Source organism: Trachypithecus francoisi, unplaced genomic scaffold (genome assembly GCF_009764315.1).
Source record: "Trachypithecus francoisi isolate TF-2019V2 unplaced genomic scaffold, Tfra_2.0 Lachesis_group3, whole genome shotgun sequence".
Lineage (NCBI taxonomy): Eukaryota > Metazoa > Chordata > Mammalia > Primates > Cercopithecidae > Trachypithecus > Trachypithecus francoisi.
In genome coordinates, this window is record NW_022681468.1 from 16,973,582 (window position 1) to 16,995,631 (window position 22,050).

A 22,050-nucleotide genomic window follows, 5' to 3' on the forward strand; every position below is an offset into this window, starting at 1 on the left:
TTCATCGAAGATCTACTTTGTGCCCTGTACAGTGCTAGGTGCTGGGGTTATCTGGAGGACAGAGCAGATGTAGTAGCTACCCTGGGAGCTCGATCTCAATGACTTGCTGATCTGAACGAGAATCCTGGACTTGGCTCTTTTCGTTTGGTTGTCTTTATGTTTGTTCAAACTCTTTTTGTCTCCAATAATGTTTAGCATAGTGCCATAGATCTAAATGATTAAAAGTAACTTACTGCAAGATGGAGGGAGAGAATGAAATAAATCATGAACCAGGCATCGAACCAGCACCTAGAAGCGCTTGGATTTCCGGCCACACGCAACTAGTAAAGGGGACAGACAGGGGGCGGAGCCAAGTGCTGGGGGCAGGCCTGGGCGCTCACTGCCAGGGCGGCTCCTAGGAAACTTGATTAAACACAGGCTCTGGCCAATAGCCCTGCGGGATTAACGCGAGTGGGCTGGCATGTTGTCCAATGGGAGGAGACGACGGAGTTGCGCGGTGAAGTTCGGCTTCCTGAGCGGCGGCGGGCGTGGCCGCGTTAGGCTGCCAGCCAGGCCGGGGCAGCGGTGTACCGTGGTTGGGGTGCTGGGGTTCGGTTATTGCAGTCGCGATGTTCTTCTCCGAGGCCAGAGCCAGGTCGCAGACGTGGGAAGCCAGTCCCTCGGAACACAGGATGTGGGTGGAAGTAGGTGTCCCGAGGGCGACTGAGCCTCGGACTTCAGCTTGGCCTGGGCCTCTCGCTTTCTGCCCCGCGCCTGGGTCTCACTCTGCCAGGGTTGTACAGATAAGAACTGGGCTGCCTGTCCAAAGGGTCGTGGTTAATGACTGATCCTGGAGCTGCAGGGCTCCTGGCTCCCCGTCCAGGACTACGGCTACCTCCAAGTTCCTTCTCCTTTCCCTCTACATAGTCTATTAATGGTAACCACGAATCTGCATCTCTCCTCCCGCCTTTCAAAGCCAGCCCCTTTGCCTCACCTTCCTAACTCCAGGACTGAATTTTGGGTAGAATTTATCTCGGTGATCTAAATGAATTAATTTGCGTCATCCTAGCGATTAACTGGTTTGACTTTCTTGAGGAAATTTCAGCCCATCTTTAAGAAGATTTCAGTCCATCTTTAAGATATCTTGCAAATTAATATTGGGATAATGAAATTCTATTTTCATACTCTACCGCTGGGCCAAGTTTTAGATTTTCGAGGTCCAAACTATATAAATTAGTAATAAAAATAAGAAGAAACAGTTTCTGTCTCATTAACTAAAGTTATTTAATGTTCTTCAGGTATTTAAGGCATGTGATGAAGATCACAAAGGATATCTCAGCAGAGAGGACTTTAAAATTGCTGTTGTAATGCTGTTTGGGTACAAGCCCTCCAAGGTAGAGCTTTCTTATATATTTGGGGATGGGGTAGACGATCAGTGGTGAATGGACCTTAAGAAAAGTCCACAGGGCTAGCTTAGGATGTTTATAAATTGCTTTATAAGCAATTTCAGAGATGTGCCCAGTGCTGAATTTTAGCTTCCTCTTAACACCTCAGCCCAGAGATGAAGTAGAAATCTTTTCCACTGGAGCCTACACAAGCCTATCTCACTACCAGGCTGCTAATAACCATTATAAATACGAGATGCTAGAGAAGTGCCAAGAGGGAAGGCCGGAAGGGGAGTGTTGGGAACAGGATAAATTTACAGAGGACGTGACATAGTCTCTTTCTCGTTTTACTTTTGTTGCTTTGTTTATAAAATACATCCACAGTCAAAAAATTAAAACAGTGCAGAAAGGTATAAAGTTGAGCATAAAATCTGCTCCCTGCCTACCAGAGGGTCCGGCTCCTAGGGGATTACCATTGACAGTTTTTGTGCAATTCTGAAATTTTCTATCCATGACATATATATGCATAGTCTTTTATTGAAACCATAAATGGGTAAATATTGTGCCTACTTTAACTTGCTTTTCTCACTTAACAATATATCAACCTAAAAGCACACACCACTACCACATTTTAAAATAGTTGCACATTATTCTTTTTAGCCAGGTTCCTGTGTGGGGTTATATATGTTTTTTTGTTTTTGTTTTTGTTTTTTTCCTACAAACATTGCTGCAATGATACACATATTTATGTCCTTCTGGCTGTATATCTGTGGAATAAGTTCCTAGAAATATAATTGCTGGGTCATGAAATATGTACATTTAAAATTTTGTTGGATATTTGCTCTCCAGAAAAGATTGCACCAAGTCACCAATAATGAGAGTTGAGCTGAGCTTCCATGAACCTCCTACTTGAGTAGGGCAAGCTTCCTGTTCACCTCTGTCTTTATGCTTTTCTGCTTTCCTGTTACATTCATTCTAGAGACAGCGCCCTTCTTGTTAAGCTGGAATTAGTCATAGTCGAGATACTGTCCAGATTCAAGAAATTGAGTTGCCACCGTCAAGCAAAGGGGGGCACTCAGGGCTCGGCCTGGAATGCCATCCCTCACTCTCATTAGACCAGACAGCTTGGCAATTAATTAGGGCCCAGCTGTTCCTGATGAGTGGGCTCTGCCTTTCTGTCAGATTGAAAGCCCAGCAAAGCCAGGGACCCTGTGATGTCATGCTTCTCTGCTCTATTTGTGTCAACAGAACATACTGTGAAGTTGTGATACACATTAAGTATTAATATATTCTCTTGACCCAAGTAGGTTGCATGGACAGCCCAGGTGGGTTCAGAGTGGCTCAGCTATGAGGGGATGCCTAGTTACTGAGAAGCTTATTATGGCGCTCAGAGAAGTAGTCAGGGCCAGCTCTTAGAAATTGCAGCTCTCCTGTTTACCTGTAATCTTTTCAGCTGGAATTAAAAAGCAGGTCAGCTAAAATGAGTCAGCCTGTGAAGCACTGTATTTAACTTGGATTCACTTGGAAAGGTATCTTATCTCATTTTGCCTTTCTCACCCTTGAGTCTACTTGGTTTCAATTTTAGAATGAGAAATTTAATGACAGATACAGTGATGTAACATACTGTACATACACTCCATGAAATTTAACAGATTTTACTTTTCATACTGGGATGAGGTTTTCCATTTTATTTTTTAAGCAAATGAACTGTTTACTAACCACAGATCACTAAACGGTAAAGTATTCACTAATAGCATGTCACCTGTAAACTTAGTTATTTGTACAATGAACTTTGATTATGCAAATGACTCTTAATATATAATTTCTGTGAAATTCAACAGATTTTTTAGACTAGGTTGAGGTTTGGGGTTTCATTTTTGAACATTGCTTTTGAGCAAATGAAATATTTACTGACTGCAGGTCATGAAGCAATAAAATACTTAGATAATAAATCACTTATACGTTGATGCGGTTGTTTACATAATTTATTTATTTTTTGAGATGCAGTCTTGCTCTGTCACCGAGGCTAGAGTGCAGTGGCGTGATCCAGGCTCACTGCAACCTCCACTTTCCAGGTTCAAGCAATTTTCCTGCCTCAGCCTTCAGAGTAGCTGGGACTACAGGTGCACACCACCATACCTGGTTCTTTTTTTTTCTTTTTTTTGTATTTTCAGTAGAAATGGGGTTTCACCATGTTGGCCAGGCTGGTCTCCAACTCCTGACCTCAAGTGATCTGCCTACCTCAGCCTCCCAAAGTGCTGGGATTACAGGCGTGAGCCACCGCGCCCACCCACACATAATGAAATTTATTGTTTCTATTTAATAAAAGGAGTACTTGCTAGTTGCTAGTGATATAAAGATGAATGAAACACAGTCTCTACTTTGAAGCAGTTCAGAGTTTAATGTAGAAAGACATAAAACTGTGATAGATACCAAGAAAGAGATTGAAAAACAGAAAGTGAAGGGAACAAAGAAGGAAGGCCTAATTCTAGTGGTAACTATAACAGTCTGGGTGGTCATTTAGACTAGAGAAGATAGATTTTTCTGGTAAGTATCTAGGAACACTTTGTGGGTGGTGGGACAAGTTAGGCCCTGATGACTGACTGGATGCAGTGGTGGTAAGGGTGACATGACCACCAGGACTGAAGGGATAGCGATACCACCAATTAAGAGAAAATTTAAGAGTAGGTTCAGAGGAAGTCAGTGAGTTTCGATTGGAACACATTGAGTTTGAGGCAGCTATGAGCATTCCAGGTGCATTCACTCGTTAAATAATGTGCTGTCTATTGAGGTTATGGTGGTGAAAATCCGCTGTTAGATTTTACTGCTTCCCTGAGATGTAGGAATCTGAAATTGGATGGAGAGGGTAGGGCTGGAGATAGGCTTGGGGATCCTTGGTTTGCATGTGGTTGCTCAAAACATGAGGCTGGATGGCATTGCCCAGGAAGTGTATGCAGAATAGGAAGAGCTATGGTCTGAGGATAGAACGTTAGGGAATACCAGCATTTAAGGGTAGGAAGGGACTTGAAGAAGTTGGAGTGGGAACCATTTGGCAGGGACAAGAGGAACCAAGAAAATGCAGGAAATCCAAGACTGGGAAGAGTTCAAGACCAGAAGTGGAGAAATTATGTCAGATGCCACCAAGGCTCTAATACTATAATGTTTATAAAGCCCTTTTAACAGTGTGGTAAAGGGCTTATATTTTAACATTTAGTGAAAGCAGGTCCTCATGTTTTCTATACAGTAAAATCTCAAATGTTTAAAGATGCATAGGGGAAAAAAGCTGATTAGTCTAAAATGATAACAGTGATTTTCACTGGATGACTGATTTTTTAATTTTCCTCATAATTTTTTGTGCTCTCTACATCAATCATGTGGTACTTTTATAACCAGGAAAAACAATTTAAAAATAGAGCCATAGTGCCCATTATAACAATTGTTTGTATTTGTCTGAAGTAGAAAGGCTGCCTGTTAGATTATACATGGGACAGCCAAATTGATTTTCTGTGCTTAAACTGTTTTGGTCAGTGGAATAAAGTTTTGGGGGCTATTAGAGGCTAGCAGATTAGTGTCTGCTATTTTACAGATGTTGATGGAAAAGTAAAATGACTTATAGCTATTGTGTGTCATTGCTTGTCTGCTTGGTTCAACAAACTTGGTTTCTCATAAAATAGATGCTTATTCCCACCTGAAGAATTAAGAACTTGCACTGTGAAAACATTTTATAAAATTACGTGTTCTATTATTTTTTCCTCTTTTCTAGATAGAAGTGGATTCTGTGATGTCTTCAATAAATCCAAATACTTCTGGTAATATGAAAGTTAATATTTTTAGTACCTTATTTAGACACTGAGATGGCTTGACTATGTCCCTACATCAGTCTCATCTCAAATTCTCATGTGGTGTGGCAGGGACCTGGTGGAAGGTAATTGAATCATGGGGGCAGGTTTTTCCCATGCTGTTCTCATGATACCAGATAAGTCTCACGAGATCTGATGGCTTTATAAGGGGGGGTTTCCCTGCACAAGCTCTCTCTTTGCCTGCTGCCATCCATGTAAGATGTGACTTGCTCATCTTTGCCTTCTGCCATGATTGTGAGGTTTCCCCAGCCACGTGGAACTGTAAGTCCGTTAAACTTCTTTCTTTTGTAAATTGCCCAGCCTTGGGTATGTCTTTATCAGTAGCGTGACAACGGACTAATAACACTCACAAAATGAAAATTAAAAACACAAACTAGGCTGGGTGTGGTGGCTCATGCCTGTAATCCCAGCACTTTGGGAGGCCAAGGTGGGTGGATCACCTGAGGTCAGGAGTTCGAGACCAGCCTGGCAAAGATGATGAAACCCTGTCTTTACTAAAAATACAAAAAATTAGCTGGGCGTGGGGGTGGGTGCCTATAATCCCAACTGCTCAGGAGGCTGAAGCAGGGGAATTGCTTGAACCAAGGAGGTAGAGATTGCAATGAGCCAAGATCGCAGCATTTGCACTCCACCTGGGTGCCATTGCACTCCAGCCTGGGTGACAAGAGTGAAACTCTGTCTCTAAATAAATAAATAAATAAATAAAAACTATATAGCATTATATTTAAGCACATCTTTGTTTTGTTTCTCATTGTCCAAAAGGTTTTGGTTGTTTTTATTTTATTTTTTAATTTTTAGTTTTTGTAGGTGTATGTATAGAGAGGTGGTAGATGAGAAGTTTTGATGTAGGCATGTTATATGTAATAATCACATCTTGGGAAATGGGATAACTATCCCCTTGAGCATCAATCCTTTGTATTGCAAACAGTCCAATTATACTCTTAGCTTTTTTTTTTTTTAATTTTTTTTTTTTGAGACAGAGTCTCGCTCTGTCGCCCAGGCTGGAGTGCAGTGGCCGGATCTCAGCTCACTGCAAGCTCCACTTCCCGGGTTTACGCCATTCTCCTGCCTCAGCCTCCCGAGTAGCTGGGACTACAGGCGCCTGCCACCTCGCCTGGCTAGTTTTTTGTATTTTTTAGTAGAGACGGGGTTTCACCCTATTAGCCAGGATGGTCTCGATCTCCTGAGCTCGTGATCTGCCCGTCTCGGCCTCCCAAAGTGCTGGGATTACAGGCTTGAGCCACCGCGCCTGGCCACTCTTAGTTATTTTTAAATGCTTATTATTTTGACTATAGTCACCCTGTTGTGCTATCAAATACTAGATATTACTAGTCACATCATGGAGAATGGAGTATCCTTGCTGTCAAGCATTTATCTTTTGTGTTACCAAAAATCCAATTATACTCTTTTGGTTATTTTTTAATGTACAATTAAGTTGTTATTGACTATAGTTACCATGCTGTACTATCAAATACTAGGTCTTATTCTATTTTTTTTTTATTTTTTTAATCCATTAGTCATCCATACCTCTCCCCAACTCCCTCACTACCCTTCCCAGCCTCTGGTAACCATCCTTCCACTTTCTTTGTTCATGAGTTCAATTGTCTTGATTTGTAGATCCCAAAAGTGAGAACATGCAGTGTTTGACTTTCTGTGCCTTATTTGACCTAACATAATGACCTCCCATTTTCATCTGTGTTGTTGCAAATGACAGGATCTCATTCTTTTTTATTGCTGAGTAGTACTCCACTGTGTGTACCACATTTTCTTTATCGGTTCATCTGTTGATGGACACTGAGGTTTCTTCCAAATCTTGCCTATTGTGAACAATGCTGCAACAAACAGTATGTGAGAGTGCAGATATCTTCCATATGCTGATTTCCTTTCTTTTGGGTATATACCCAGCAGTGGGATTGCTGGATCATATAGTAGCTCTATTTTTAGTTTTTTGAGGAACCTCCAAATGGTTCTCCATAGTGATTGTACTAATTTACATGCCCACCAGCAGTTTATAAGAGCTCTCTTTTCTCCACATCCTTGCCAGCCTTTGCTATTGCCTGTCTTGGATAAAAGCCATTTTAACTGTGGTGAGATATTATTGTAGTTTTGATGACATTTTTCTGATCAGTGATATTGAGCACCTTTTACATATGCCTGTTTGCCATTTGTATGTCTTCTTTTGAGATTCTTTTAATTTTGATTGTTTATAAATATGTTTATCACAGGGAAATTTCAAACTGTCGAAGTGCATAAAGAAAAAATATCACTCATAATTTTAACATTCAAAAAATGATACTAGGTTTTCTGACTTTTGCAGCTGGATGAATGATATGGTACCTACTGAAAAGAGAAGATGGCAGGCGGGTGGGGCAGTGGGATGGGGGCAGGGGGCAGGCAATGTTTGGGGGTGAGGGAGACTAAGAGCTCAATTTTGAATATGTTTCAGAAGTGTTAGTTTACTATGTCCAAGCAGTCAGACTGGATAAATTTCAGAAGTAAGTTCTGGGCTGAAGAAATGTAGGAGTCGTCAACCTGTAGACAGATTTTAAAATAATGAGAATGGATGAGACCACTTAGATAGAGTGGACTAAGAATGTTAAGAACTCTAGCCAGTAGAAGTCACGTGGAAGATGAAGAAATGGCGAAGGAGACTTAGGAGTGTTGGAGGGGCAAGAGGAAAATCGAGTGTTTGATCAAAAACCAAGAGAAGTAGATATTTTAATGAGGAAGGTGTGCTCAGCACTATCAAATGCTCCTGAAAGGTGAGGTGGCATAACTGATGAGTATCCTTTGCAGTTGGCCACCTGGAGGTGTTTGGTGACTTTAGCAAGAGGCATTTCAAAGTGTGGTGAGGGCAGCCTGGGTTGAAGATAAGTGGAAAGTCATGGTAAAGTGTGACAATGTGAGTAGATGAGTCTTTCGTTAAGTCCAGAGTGGCAGTGGATCAAGAGATGTTTTGTTTGCTTATGATTATTAATATTTAAATGGAAGAATGTGTTTCCAAGCTTAGCCGAATGATCTAGTGAAGAGGAGGAAAGAAGATGAGAGAGAGGGAGAGAAGAGACCTATTGTGGAAGGGGATAGGATCCAGAGCATGTTGGACTGGCCTTTTAAATATTACCTTTTTTTTTTTTTTTTTGAGACGGGGTCTCGCTCTGTCGCCCAGGCTGGAGTGCAATGGCCGGATCTCAGCTCACTGCAAGCTCCGCCTCCCGGGTTTACGCCATTCTCCTGCCTTAGCCTCCCAAGTAGCTGGGACTACAGGCGCCCACCACCTCACCCGGCTAATTTTTTGTATATTTTAGTAGAGACGGGGTTTCACCATGTTAGCCAGGATGGTCTCGATCTCCTGACCTCGTGATCCACCCGTCTCAGCCTTCCAAAGTGCTGAGATTACAGGCTTGAGCCACTGCGCCGGGCCACCTTTTTTTGAATAATTTAAAACTTCCAAAAAGTTCAAAATAAATTAGTACAGAGAATAGCTTACTCTTTGTATAAGGTACACCTTTTACCCAGATTGACATTGTTAACATTTTACCCCATCTTTCTTTTCCTTTGCACTTTCTACCACTATCCCCTTCTCTTCTGTACTGAACATAACCACAGTATGCTTATCATGTTCATAAATATAGGTTGATACTGTGTTTTATCTGATTTATCATCTATATTTTGTCGGTTGATCTAATAACATCCTTAATAGTATCTTTCCTTTTTTAGTATGTTAAAAAATCGTAAGTATATCTAGGGAAAAAAAAGACACATTATGTGAATAGGAACAAAGCTAAAAATGACAGCAGTTGGCTGCTGGTGGTGACTCACACCTGTAATCCCAGCACTTTGGGAGGCCAAGGCAGGAGGATTGTTTGATGCCAGGAGTTCAAGACCAGTCTGGTCAACATAGTATGAGACTCTATCTCAACAAAAAAGCAAAAAAAAAACAAAAAAAACAAAAGAAACCATAGCCAGGCATGATGGCACATGCCTATAATCTTAGCTACCTGGGAGGCTGAGATAGGAGGATCCCTTGAGCCCAGGAGTTTGAGGTTGCACTTAGCCATTGTCACACCACAGCACCCCAGCCTGGGCGACAGAGTGAGACCTCATCTCTTACAAAAATTAATTAATTCAAAAGAAGGAAGAAAATGGGAACAAAAATAGATGGAAATAGACAAATAGAAAACAAACAATATGGTAGATTTAAATCCAGTTATTAATATTTTAGTTAGATGTAAATGATCTCAACAGCCCCATTGAAAGGGAGATACTGTTAAATTAGATAAACGAGTACAAACTAAGTCTGTGTTGCCTAGAAGCCCCCTTGAAATACAAGGGCAAAAAGATTAGAAATATATACTGTACTGAACACTAACCAGAAGAATGCCAAAGTGAGCATGTTAATAGCAGATGCAGGAGACTTCAGAAGAAGGAATATTACCAGGGATAAGGACAGCCAGTTCATTAAGGGAATTAAATATTTATGCCCCTGGCTGGGTATCATGACTCAAGCCTGAAATCCCAGCACTTCGAGAGGCCAACGCAGCCAGATCACTTGAGGCCGGGAGTTTGAGACCAACCATGATGAAACCCTGTCTTTATGAAAAAATACAAAAAAATTAGCTGAACATGGTGGTGCATATCTGTAATCCCAGCTACTTGGGAGGCTGAGGCACGACAATTATTTGTGCCCAGGAGGTGGGGGTTGCAGTGAGCCCAGATTGCACCATGACACTCCAGCCTGGGTGACACAGCAAGACTCTGTCTCAATAATGGAAATTCAAAATACATGAAGCAAAAAACTAACAAAACTGTAAAGAAAAATGAACAAATCCATGATCATGGTAGGAGGCCGCAACACCCCTATCAATAATTAATAAAGCAGGTAGACATAAAATCAATAAGGATATAGGAGACTTGAACAACACTATCAACCAGTGTGACCTAATTGTCATCTATAGAATGTTCTACCCAACAACAGCAGAGTACACATTCTTTTCAAGTCTACACAGTATATTTAATAAAATTGGTCATACTCTGGGCCATTAAATATGTCAATACATTTAAAGTACAAATTATGTTCTTTGTGATGGAATTATATTAGAAATCAATAGCAAAGCTGTCTGGAAAAGTTGCAAATAGTTGTTCCAAATAAAAGTTTAAAAGTTCCAAATAAATAGTATACTTCTAAATAACTCATAGGTCAAAGAAAAAAATCAAAAGGGAAAAATTAGGAAGTATTTTGAATTGAATGTAAAGACCACATTTCAAATTTTGTAGGATGGATTGAAAGCAATACTTGGAAAGTGGTAGCCCTAACTTTCTATGTTTGAGAAAGAATAAATGTCTCAAACTGATGACCTCAGCTTCTACCTTTAATTAACTTCCACCTTTAACTACAAAAAAGAGTAAATAAGGTCCAAAATAAGTGGAGGAAAGGAAATAGTAAAGATTGGAATGGAAATTGATGAAATTGAAAAGAGGACAAACAAGAAAAAAATTAAAAACTGATTTTGTTGAGGTAATCAATAAAAATGAGAAACTACTACCCACACTGAGCAGTGGAAAAAAAAAAAAAAGAGAACAGGGATTACTAATATTTAGATTCAAAATCTGTTACACTTTATATACAAGTTTTAGAATCACATTTAAAATATGACTTTCAGGATTATTGCTGGGAGAACATGTTCTTGATATAATCCCTAGCTTGATAGAATTGCTCCAGGTTTTAAATTTCTTGTTGAAAATTTTCACTTTCAGAATATTCAGAATAATGTTTGATGTTCTATTAGTTACAACTTCTTGATAAAGCCTTTTCTACACTTTTTTCTTAGGGTTTTTTGTGAATATTCCAATCTACAGAGAGTTTTGTTTTCTGGCAAAAGGATTTCCCACATTCTTTGCATTGATAATATTTCTCTTTCTTAAGAGTTCCCTGATATTCAGTGAGTTATTCTTTCTGGATGAAGATCTTCCCCTAGTCATTATATCATGTTTCTCTATTATGTTACTGATATGGATTGGCTGTGTCCCCACCCAAATCTCATTTTGTAGCTCCCATAATTCCCACGTGTTGTGGGAGGGACCCGGTGAGAGATAATTGAATAATGGGGGCAGGCGTTTCCCATGCTGTTCTTGTGATAGTGAATAAGTCTCACAAGATTTGATGGTTTTAAAAAGAGGAGTTCCCCTGCACAAGCTCTCTCTTGTCTGCTGCCATTCATGTAAGACATGACTTGCTCCTCTTTGCCTTCCGCTATGATTGTGGGGGCTCCCCAGCCATGTGGAACTGTAAGTCCATTAAACCTCTTTCTTTTGTAAATTGTCCAGTCTTGTCTTTATCAGTAGTATGAAAAAATAGTAATACAGTGACTTTTCTAATACATCAAGCGTGACTATTGCTGAAGGCACTTTAACATTCATTATTCTCATAGACTTTCTTTCTTCTGTATGTTCTCTGATTTTGAATTAAGGATTTGACTTTACATTGAATGCTTTCTTTCCTTAACTATTTCTCTAATGTGCAGTGAGGTATGGATTCTGGAAGAAAGAATACAGTCCCCACCTGTATTCTCCCAGCTGTACTCGTGTGTGTGTGTGTGTGTGTGTGTGTGTGTGTGTTTATTTGGAGAAACTGAAGACCACAAACATTCAAGAAAAGGAGTAAAATATCCTAGCAAGAAATCACTGCTGAACTCTGATTGCTGCTAACATGCAATTTTTCTATTAGAACTGTTCCATACTGAACCAATTTCAAACCATCCGCTTTTTCTTCTTTCCCTATTATTGATACAAGTCAATTTTACATGGTATTTCTCTTGAAGGAAGAGGGCTCATGTGCAGATTAAATGTTTTTCCACATGTATTATCTCTCTTCTTAATGTTTGGATCTTGAAGAACTGAAATTGGCTGGGTGTGGTAGCTCACGCCTGTAGTCCCAGCAGTTTGGGAGGCCAAGGTGGGTGGATCACTTGAGTCCAGGAGTTTGAGACCAACTAGGGCAACATGGCGAAACCCCATCTCTACAAAAATTAGCCAGGCCTGATGGTACATGCCAGTCCCAGCTACTCAGGGGGCTGAGGTAGAGGATTGCTTGAGTCCAGAAGGTTGAGACTGCAGTGAGCCATGATCACGCCACTGCACGCCAGCCTGGGTGACAGAGCAAGACCCTGTCTCAAAAAAAAAAAAAAAAAAAAGTCTGAAATGCTGGCCTTGGCCTCCTGGCAACTATTTATTCAGGTAATCAACTTTCCGAAGTTCTTTATAATACAGCTGTGACTTGGGAATTCTCCTCTACTATCCATTGCTCTTTTTCAGAACAGGGCTCTGACACGCCATCCACAGGATTCTTTGTTCAGGGCCCAGTTGCTACCCAGCTTGGGGGTGAGGTCAGACTCAGCTGCTTTTAGGAAGGGCCAGAGCCCTGAAGCTAGACACCCTGCACTTTGGGTTTGGGATTATACCTAAACCTGGAGCCCAGGCCCTGCTTCCCAAGGGCTTCTAACCCTCTTGAAAAGTGGGTCATTTCAATAGAGATTTCCTTGTGAAAATTAAGAAGAGTGAAAAGTTAGGTCAAAGCTACTAGAAATAAGAGTAGAATGTCTGGAAGAAGTGTACATTCTGGGAGAATTTGAGGGCGGCCAAGGTGAGGAGCAGAAAGGTGCTAATGATGTTTTTAATTGCCTGTAACCTAACAAGCAAGTGAATATAAGCAAAAACTGTTGTGGCGGCTTGAAACAAGGAAATATATGAGTAGGAGAAAAAAAAGCCATTTGTTAAAGGAAGCGGCAGATCACAGTTGAGGTCGGTTCTGATTTACAGTCTTGCTACCTCTTTCAGAGGGTTTCATTATAACCCTCATTCTCTGTGATGCACTTCATAGCTTCTCCAAGTGTATAGAATGAATAAGCTTGCAACTAGAAGAGACCTGGAAAACAGTCATCTGTCCTTATTTTAAAATGAGGAACCTAGGCTTCAGAGAAGAATCACAAAATGATATAGAGGAATAATAAAATAATAAATACTTGGCAAAATCCTTTTACAGTATTTATTATTATTATAATAGATAATTACAGCAATCATTTCCTGAACAGTTATTTTGCAGATCTGTGATGAGCACATTCATCTGTAATGATTGTTATATTTAATACAACTATGATATTATGATTATCCTCTGTATTAGCCCATTTTCACACTGCTATAAAGAACTACCCGAGACTGAGTAATTTATAAAGAAAGGAGGTTTAATTGACCCACAGTTCCATAGACTTAACAGGAAACATGACTGGGGAGGCCTCAGGAAACTTACATTCAAGGCAGAAGGCAAAGGTGAAGCAAAGACCTTCTTCACATGGTGGCAGGAGAGAGAGAGAGTGAATGGGAAATTGACACACACTTTCAAACAACCAGATCTGGTAAGAACAAGGGGGAAATCAGCTCCCAGATTCAATCACCTCCCACCAGGCCCCTGCCCCGACAGGTATTACAATTCGAGATGAGATTTGGGTAGGGTAGTGACCCACAGCCAAACCATAGTATCTTCAGTATATTTTATTATTTTAAATTATTATTTTTGAGTCAGGGTCTCTAACTCCTGGACTCAAGTGTTCTTCCCACCTCAGCCTCCCAAAGTGCTGGAATTACAGGCATGAGCCACTGTGCCTGGCTGATTATCCCCATTTTGTAAGTTAAAAAATTCTGGCCATTCATGGTAGTATGCACCTGTATTCCCAGCTGTGGTGGGAAGATCACTTGAGCCCAGGAGTTTGAGATCAGTCTTGGCACATCGCAAGACCATATCTCTAAAACAAAAAGTACTGAAAAGTTTAATAATTAAAAAAAAAATAAATCCAGAAGCCAGTGAGGTTAAGTAATTTGCCCAGAGTGGCACCGCTAGCTAGTAAGTAGCCAACCAATGTGGTCTGACCTCTAGCTCACCCTCTTAACCAATTGATAAGCCCTTCCTTTGATTTCTAATAGTGCCATGGGTCATATTCCTAATTGTGACAGAATTGAGGCCAGTATTCATTCCCCTAAGGAACTTTATGAATCAATGAGTTAAAGTCAGGAGTAGAATCAATATACAAAACACAAATCACCATGTTCTCTATAGTTGTTAGATGTTAATTTCAAATTTGGTTCTGGACTACCTAGCATCCAGGGCAAATAGGAAAACATGAGCAAGCATGGCTGCAGTCAGGGTCCATGCAACAAAACTCTTTTTCTAGAGAGGCGTTAAGTCCTCTTGCCCTGGGATAGTTCTGTGATGTCTCATGGAGGAGAGACTGGTGAGTGGATGTCAGTGTCGACGAGCTGTTCAGCAAATGCAGTAGTGAATTTTGTAAGGCTGTTGCTTCATCTTTTCTCAATGTAGACCAGTGTTTAATGTCAGGGCAATTCTATGAAGGGCAAAGGCTGTGTGTTCCAAGTATACCGATCTCAGATGGTCTTTATTCCAGAAAAATTGTAGACCATTCTATATAAATAACAACAGCCAAGATTTACAGGGCTTTTCTTTATGCTAAAAGCTGTTAATAAGAACTGAATGAGCATTTTCCCACTGAATCCCCATACATTTGTCTCGTGTTATTATCTCAGATCTATGTAAAATATGCCTAAGGTTAAAAACCAGAAAAAAAGACTTCAGAATTTTGTTTTCACTAAGCGATTAGATTGAGCATCTTTTCTGTTTCCTTATACTATTGCCATTTTAAATTAATGAATATATTCTACTTTGATACTTGAAAAAGCTTTCCAGGAACTTACTTTTAACCCTCAAGTTTGAATGATGGAAAAATCAAAGAGATTGATTCATCGTAACAGTAATTATGGACTGTGTGACTGCTATCCCGTGTAAGGTCCAACTGAAAAATAATTTGTGGATGATTAGGTTAATGGTCAGTTGGCTTGCATGCTTTTATTTATTAATATTTTGTCTGGCTTGTTCTACACTAGACATTGACTATTAAAGGTATTATTTTTCTAAATTTAAATATCCATTTTCTGGTCTTAGTTTCTGTCATAAAACACCTGCTATTATGTATGGTTTTTTATTTTGGCTTCTATGGAACAAAGACCAAGGTATAGCAGGGATAAAGGTTTTGGTTGATTTCAGATTTCAGTTGGCCTCCTAGTTCTTTTCTATAATCAGGAAATTGCATACACATTAAGGTGACCTTATCTTGATATTATAATCGTAGGGGCATTTTGTGGGATCTCCTACAGATATTCACCCATCCGTGTGTTTATTTAATTACTCATTTAGAAAATGGTGAATATGTTTCACTATAGAGATGGGGAAGAATTAGGAGACACAGACACTGACCTAAAGACATTTAAAAACAAATTATGTGGGCTGGGTGCGGTGACTCAAGCCTGTAATTCCAGCACTTTGGGAGGCCGAGGAAAGTGGATCACGAGGTCAGGAGTTCAAGACCAGCCTGGCCAACATGGTGAAACACCATCTCTACTAAAAATACAAAAATTAGCTGGGCATGGTGGCGGGTGCCTGTAATCCCAGCTACTCGGGAGGCTGAGGCAGGAGAATTGCTTGACCCCGGGAAGTGGAGGTTGCAGTGAGCCAAGATCCCGCCACTGGACTCCAGCCTGGGTGACAGAGCAGGACTCCATCCCAAAAAATATGTATACATCTTATGTGATAGAGAAGCTGAAAGAAATATTGCCACTTCTTTTACCGCCACATGTTTATTACAGGCAAGAAAACCTCTAAGAGTTCAGGAGGGCAGCATTGCCCCCTAGAGGAGGTGTGGGCCTGGAGCTGGACACGTGGAAGGATGGGTGGGATTTGAAGCAGTGATGGAGCAAAGGAGAAAGGCGGTAAATGAATGCAGTGCAGGTGCCAGTTGTGGCCCCGCCTCCTGCTCCTATTGCTGGTGCTGTGCTCTCTGTGTAGGGTTCTTCAGAGACCCTCTTCTGTAGTGTCCACCTCAGTGCCTGAAATCTCTTCTTCCTCGGTCCCTGTTCTCTTACAAATCTCTCTCCCATCTCAGATTTGCATACCTAAATATATCAGCTGTCATGCTGTTAATGCAGTCCTCCCATTAACAGAATCCACTCTCCTTGGATTTTTACCTTTTTTTTTTTAACCTCTGCAACAGCAAGGAGTATAGTAGATAACTATAAATGAATTGTGTCCAGCCGAGTCAGCCGACATGATGAGAGCTGGGAAGGATTAAGAACTGGTGTGCATGGAAGGAGGGATGAAGCTTTAAAGTCCAGAATAAGGTATTAGAACTTTGTGCTGTTTAACACCGAGGAACCTTTTAAGCTTTATGAGCAGGAGATTTATATAATAAAAAAGTAACAATTCCTGCCTGGGTTTGACAGAAGTAAGATTTTATTGGTTCAGATTTGTCTATTCTACTGTAACTGTTTTTTGTTTATTTGTTTTTGTTGTTGTTGTTGTTTTGTTTTTTGAAATGGAGTTTTGCTCTTGTTGCCCAGGCTGGAGTGCAGTGGCGCAGTCTTGGCTTACTGCAACCTCCGCCTCCCAGGTTTAAACCTGGAGGTGAACATGTGATTCTCCTGCCTCAGCCTTCCGAGTAGCTGGGATTACAGATGCGGCACCACCACGCCTGGCTAATTTTTGTATTTTTAGTAGAGACGAGGTTTCACCATGTTGGCCAGGCTGGTCTTTAACTCCTGACCTCAGGTGGTCTGCCTGCCTCGGACTCCCAAAGTGCTGGGATTACAGACATGAGCCATCACACCTGGCCTCTAACTGTTTTTACTCATTTTCCCCCCAATTATATAGTAAAACTTGATTTCTTCCATCAAGGTAGATTATTTTCTCTTTATTTCCCTACGCTTCTGTAGTAAACTGGAAGAAAATATTGTCTTCTGAATTCATTTATCATAGGTGACAACTCACTATTTTTGAAGTCACTTTCACCTACCATCCTTTCAGTCTTTCTGTGTGAACACATTATATCCTTCCCCCACCTCTTCACCGTCATGGCCCCTAAAAGTCATAATCTGAATTTTGTGTCTCAAACTAGAGAAGGCTTGCGTTATCCCTTTTGAAAGACTGCTTCATCCTTTTAAACCCTAATTTTTAAGCATTTTTTAACTCCTAGAAAAATCAATATGTGGCACAATGAACATGAACTCTTCCTTTCTACTAAATCTAGGACCAGGCTTACAGTCCAAATAACTTGCCATTTTTATTGTTTTCTCCTTCACTCTCCCCAGGTTTATTGCAGTTTCTAATTTGAGCTCACTATGATAGCCAGATGCTAGACTCCTTCATTTTCAAGAGGATTTCTCTGTGTGCACTGACCCTGAAGCTTAGAACTGTGAACCACAAAAAGCTATATGTAATGAAACTTTCAAGTAAAAAATTCATGTAGTTTTGTTAGACTTTTTGAATATATCTTCCCCTGTGGTGAAAGATGATTACCCTCCTACGAAACTGCTTAAAAACAAACAAGTAGAAAAAAAACCTTTCTAGTCTCTCTCTGACATATATATCCTATATATCACATATATATAGCATATATATCATATATATCCCATATATGACATATATATATCCCATATATGACATATATATCATATATATCCCATATATGACATATATCATATATGTCCCATATATGACACATATATATCACATATAGATGACATATATATATATCGTGATATATGTCATGATCATATGATCATATATATCACATATGTATGTCATAATATATATCATATATATCGTGATATATATGTCAGAGAGACTAGAAAGGTTATTTTTTTCTACTTGTTTGTTTTTAAGCAGTTTCGTAGGAGGGTAATCATCTTTCACCACAGGGGAAGATATATTCAAAAAGTCTAACAAAACTACATGAATTTTTTACTTGAAAGTTCCATTATGTATAGTTTTTTGTATATATATATGTGTGTGTGTGTATATATATATATATATCACATTTATTAAGTAGTTTGGAAACTAAAAAATATGTACATGTCGGCCGGGCACAGTGGTTCATGCCTGTAATCCCAGCACTTTATGAGACTGAGGTGGACAGATCATGAGGTCAGGAGTTCGAGACCAGCCTGGCCAATATGGTGAAACCCCATCTCTACTAAAAATACAAAAATTAGCCAGGTGTGGTGGCACGCACCTGTAATCCCATCTACTTGGGAGGCTGAGGCAGTAGAATCACTTGAACCCAGGAGGCGGAGGTTGCAGTGAGTTGAGATTGTGCCATTGCACTCCAACCTGGCAACAGAGTGAGACTGTCTCAAATATATTTATATGTATATATGTGTGTGTATATATGTGTGTGTATATATATTTTATAGAACATGAAGAGAGTCCATTTTGCCAAGGATTGTTTATAAAATGGAAGGAGATGTCTTCCAGTTGCACAAAAAAATGCATGGACTTGCAGAGTTAGGAAGGATTTGTAAAGGTCATTGGTCCCTCACTCCTGTAATCCCAGCATTTTGGGAGGCCGAGGTGGGCGGATCACAGGGTCATGGCTACCACGGTGAGATCATCCTGGCTAACACGGTGAAACCCCATCTCTACTAAAAATACAAAAAATTAGCCAGGCGTGGTGGCGGGCGCCTGTAGTCCCAGCTACTCAGGACGCTGAGGCAGGAGGATGGCGTGAACCTAGGAGGCAGAGCTTGCAGGTAGCTGAATTGGGCCACTGCACTCCAGCCTGGGTGACAGAGGGAAACTCCGTTTAAAAAAAAAAAAAAAAAAATCATTGGTCCAGTGGTCTTTAAACCATGATCCTCAATCCTAGATTCTTTGGGGACACATTCAAAAGACACTGCTGGATAGGGAAGAATGGGAAGTCCACCCACTTCAAACCAAGTAGTTCTGCCTTCATCTCCTCTACAGATGAGACTTTCCATTTTCATATAAAGAAAAACCTTTCCTACAGCTAAAAAAAAAAAATAGTTTGCTAACTATTGATAGAGTCCAATGACCCAGGCAATTTCTGAATACCTTCTGCAGACATATTAACAATAAACATAGATAAACACATAGACTTGTGTGGTTCCTAACATTGTGATGCTAATTTGTAACCACAGTAAAGTATGTTTAAGTAACTGTTAGTAGTGAAATGGTGTACACAAAAGACTTAACATTGTATATGAAATTAGAATTTTCTGAACATATTCTTCCTCTGGAGGCGGGGTGGGAGGGGACACAGGTAATACATTTCTTATTGGGTATGAAATCTGATGTCAGTAGAATTACTGAAAGCCTTTGTGAAGTGGTAATTTTAGGTTTGAATGTTGTGACAGCAGGTGGAGCTAGTAGTAGGAACTCTATTTCTAGGCTATTTGGAGAGCTAGGTGTATACAGCTTACGTTAATGTGTTTTCATTGTAGAGCTTCAGGAATAGCATGTTATTATGTATTGGCTTTGGAAAGTGATCATATTACTGCAACATGAGAGCCGAGCTGAACAAAAAATTCCTCTGTGGTTTTTAGAAAAGGGGCTTGTATTTGGATAAATGTTGCCTTGGAAGACTAAGACAATTAAGGGCATAGAAGGGAGGGGAAATGTTCACACGATATATGCTTGATGAGTTTAACCCCTAGAATATGGACTTTAAGAAATAAAGTATATGATTGTGTGGGAAAATAGTGTGAGAGAAATTGATTACACATATGGAGTAATTGGTGTTATTGGATGGCTTTTCCTTTTAAGTGGTAATAGGGCATACAATTTAAATCCACATACATTTTCTCCTAGTAAAAGCTAAAGAACATTTGTTTTTATCCTACAAAATTGTGAAATAAAGACCTGAATACTTCATAGCTCCAAATACTCATGAGTTATCTGAATAAGTAATATAAAAGATATCCCCACTCAGGTCCTTTTTTTTCCTTGTGAATTACACAGTAAACTGTGGAATTGTGCTTTTTTCCCTTGATCACTTCTCTAAGTCAAATGCAATGATAAGAGCAAATATTATAAATGTAGTTGTCTCTGAATTTTGTTTGGTTTTTACTATATCGTATGTTTTAAGAAATGGGAGTTTCCAAAGTGACAGTTTATTTTGCTGGCTATGTGAATAGAAAGAGACCTACTTTTTGGCATTCATTTACAGAGTTATAAGATCATTTAAAACATGGGTTTTTTTGTTTTTTGTTTTTTTCCTGTTTTGAGACAGAGTCTTGCTCTGTCATCCAAGCTGGAGTGCAGTGGCATGATTGCGGCTCGCCGCAACCTCCAACTCCTGGGTTCAGGCTATTCTTATGCCTCAGCCCCCTCTCCGCGAGTAGCTGGGATTACAGGTGCATGCCGCCACACCTGGCTAATTTTTGTATTTTTAGTGGAGACAGGTTTTGCCATGTTGGCCAGGCTGGTCTCAAACTCCTGACCTCAGGTGATTTGCCTGCCTCAGCCTCCCAAATTACTGGGATTACAGGTGTGAGCCACCGCAGCTGGCTAATTTTTGTATTTTTAGTAGAGACAGATTTGCCATGTTGGCCATGCTGGTCTGGAACTCCTGACTTCAATCTCTCTGCCCATCTTTGCCTCCCAAAGTGTTGGGATTATAGGCATGAGCCACCACACCTGGTCTAAAACACACATTTTTAAGCCTAGCACGGTGGCATATGCCTTTAGTTCCAGCTACTGGGGAGACTGAGGTGGAGGATAACTTGAGGCTAGGATTTTGAGGCTGCAGTGCGCTGTGGCCATGCCTGTGACTAGCCTCTGCATTCCAGCCTGGGCAACAGAGCGAGACCTTGTCTCTAGGAAAAAAAAAAAAAAAAACCCACACACATTTTAATGCTTTTTGCTAAAACTCTAAACAACATCTTCTTGTTTATTATTCATTGAATGTTACTTACTCAGCAAACATGTAATGAATGCCTACTGTCTGCTAGGCATTATGTTAAATGTGGGATAAAATTTTGAACACTATACACTGCATTCCCTCAGCAGGTCTCAGGCAGACATGTGGCCAAATAATTACCATAGATCCTAATCACTTCTATGATTGCATGATGAACAGAGCACTGTGGGGTCACAGAAAGAGGACTCAGCTGAGAGAAATCAGAGACACATTCAAATAGGAGATGATGCCTGGGTTGCATCTGGAAGGAGATGTAAACATTCCCTAGGAGAAACAAGGAGAAAGTGCATTATTCCAGGCAGTGTGTTTTATACATGCAAAGGTGAGGAGCGTGAAAGGGCCTCTTGGCTTGGGGAAGCACCAGGAAGTTGACTAGGAAGTCTTGAGAGGTAGACTGGGGTACATTTCTGAAGGGTCTCCAAAGACATGCCATTATCAGTAAATACATTATTCAAGAATTTCAGCTACTCTAGATGCTACTTAATTGACTAGCTTTTGGTGTTCTTGAAGCTAAAGTTATGGATATGACCTGATGGGCACATGGCATGGCTAGACTTCAGTTTTAACCTCAGCTAGCAATCTGGCATATGTTCTCTGTCACAAGAGTGATTAGATAAGAATGGAGCTGCATCAATATGTATCCCCACAACTACAGAAAAAAATGCTACATATGCTAATTTGCTACCGTACGTACGATTGAGCACCTGCCAGGCACTCTGGTATGTGAGGGAGATATGCCCTGTTGCCTAGAAGACAGCCAGTCACCTGAACTTCTCCCCTTGGTTGTCTCCAGAGCACTGAACACTTCACACAGCTGAATGGCAACTCCTCATCTCACCCCAATTTTGCTCTTCTCCCAGACTTTCTCCTCTCTTTAAGTAGCTCTTCAAGCCAGAATCTATGGGATATTCTTGACGTCTCCTTCTTTCTCACCCGCCACATCTAGTTCTTCATCAAGCTATGTTATTTAGATTCTAAAATATATCTGGAAAC

General features: G+C 40.3%; 2 protein-coding genes across 7 annotated transcripts in view; one reads left to right on the forward strand and one right to left on the reverse strand.

Moving 5' to 3' along the window:
• The window catches only part of TDP1 (tyrosyl-DNA phosphodiesterase 1), a 92,488-nt gene extending 92,162 nt beyond the window's left edge, over positions 1-326 (reverse strand). Inside the window, exon 1 of the mRNA XM_033191633.1 lies at positions 234-326. The gene's annotated coding sequence lies outside the window, so the exon portion shown is untranslated. The remainder of the gene's footprint in view (positions 1-233) is intronic.
• Positions 1-22,050, forward strand: part of EFCAB11 (EF-hand calcium binding domain 11) — a 174,643-nt gene that overhangs the window by 493 nt on the left and 152,100 nt on the right. For 5 of the 6 annotated variants that reach the window (XR_004432353.1, XM_033191639.1, XM_033191638.1 and 2 more), the window contains exons 1-3: positions 387-683; positions 1,278-1,373; positions 5,128-5,173. Coding sequence is in view for 4 of the 6 variants with exons in the window: in XM_033191639.1 (XP_033047530.1) it covers positions 609-683; positions 1,278-1,373; positions 5,128-5,173 (217 nt within the window). In the remaining 2 variants the exon portion in view is untranslated. Of the gene's footprint in view, positions 1-386; positions 684-1,277; positions 1,374-5,127; positions 5,174-22,050 lie in introns of those variants that run through there. The other variant, XR_004432354.1, reaches the window with a different exon arrangement.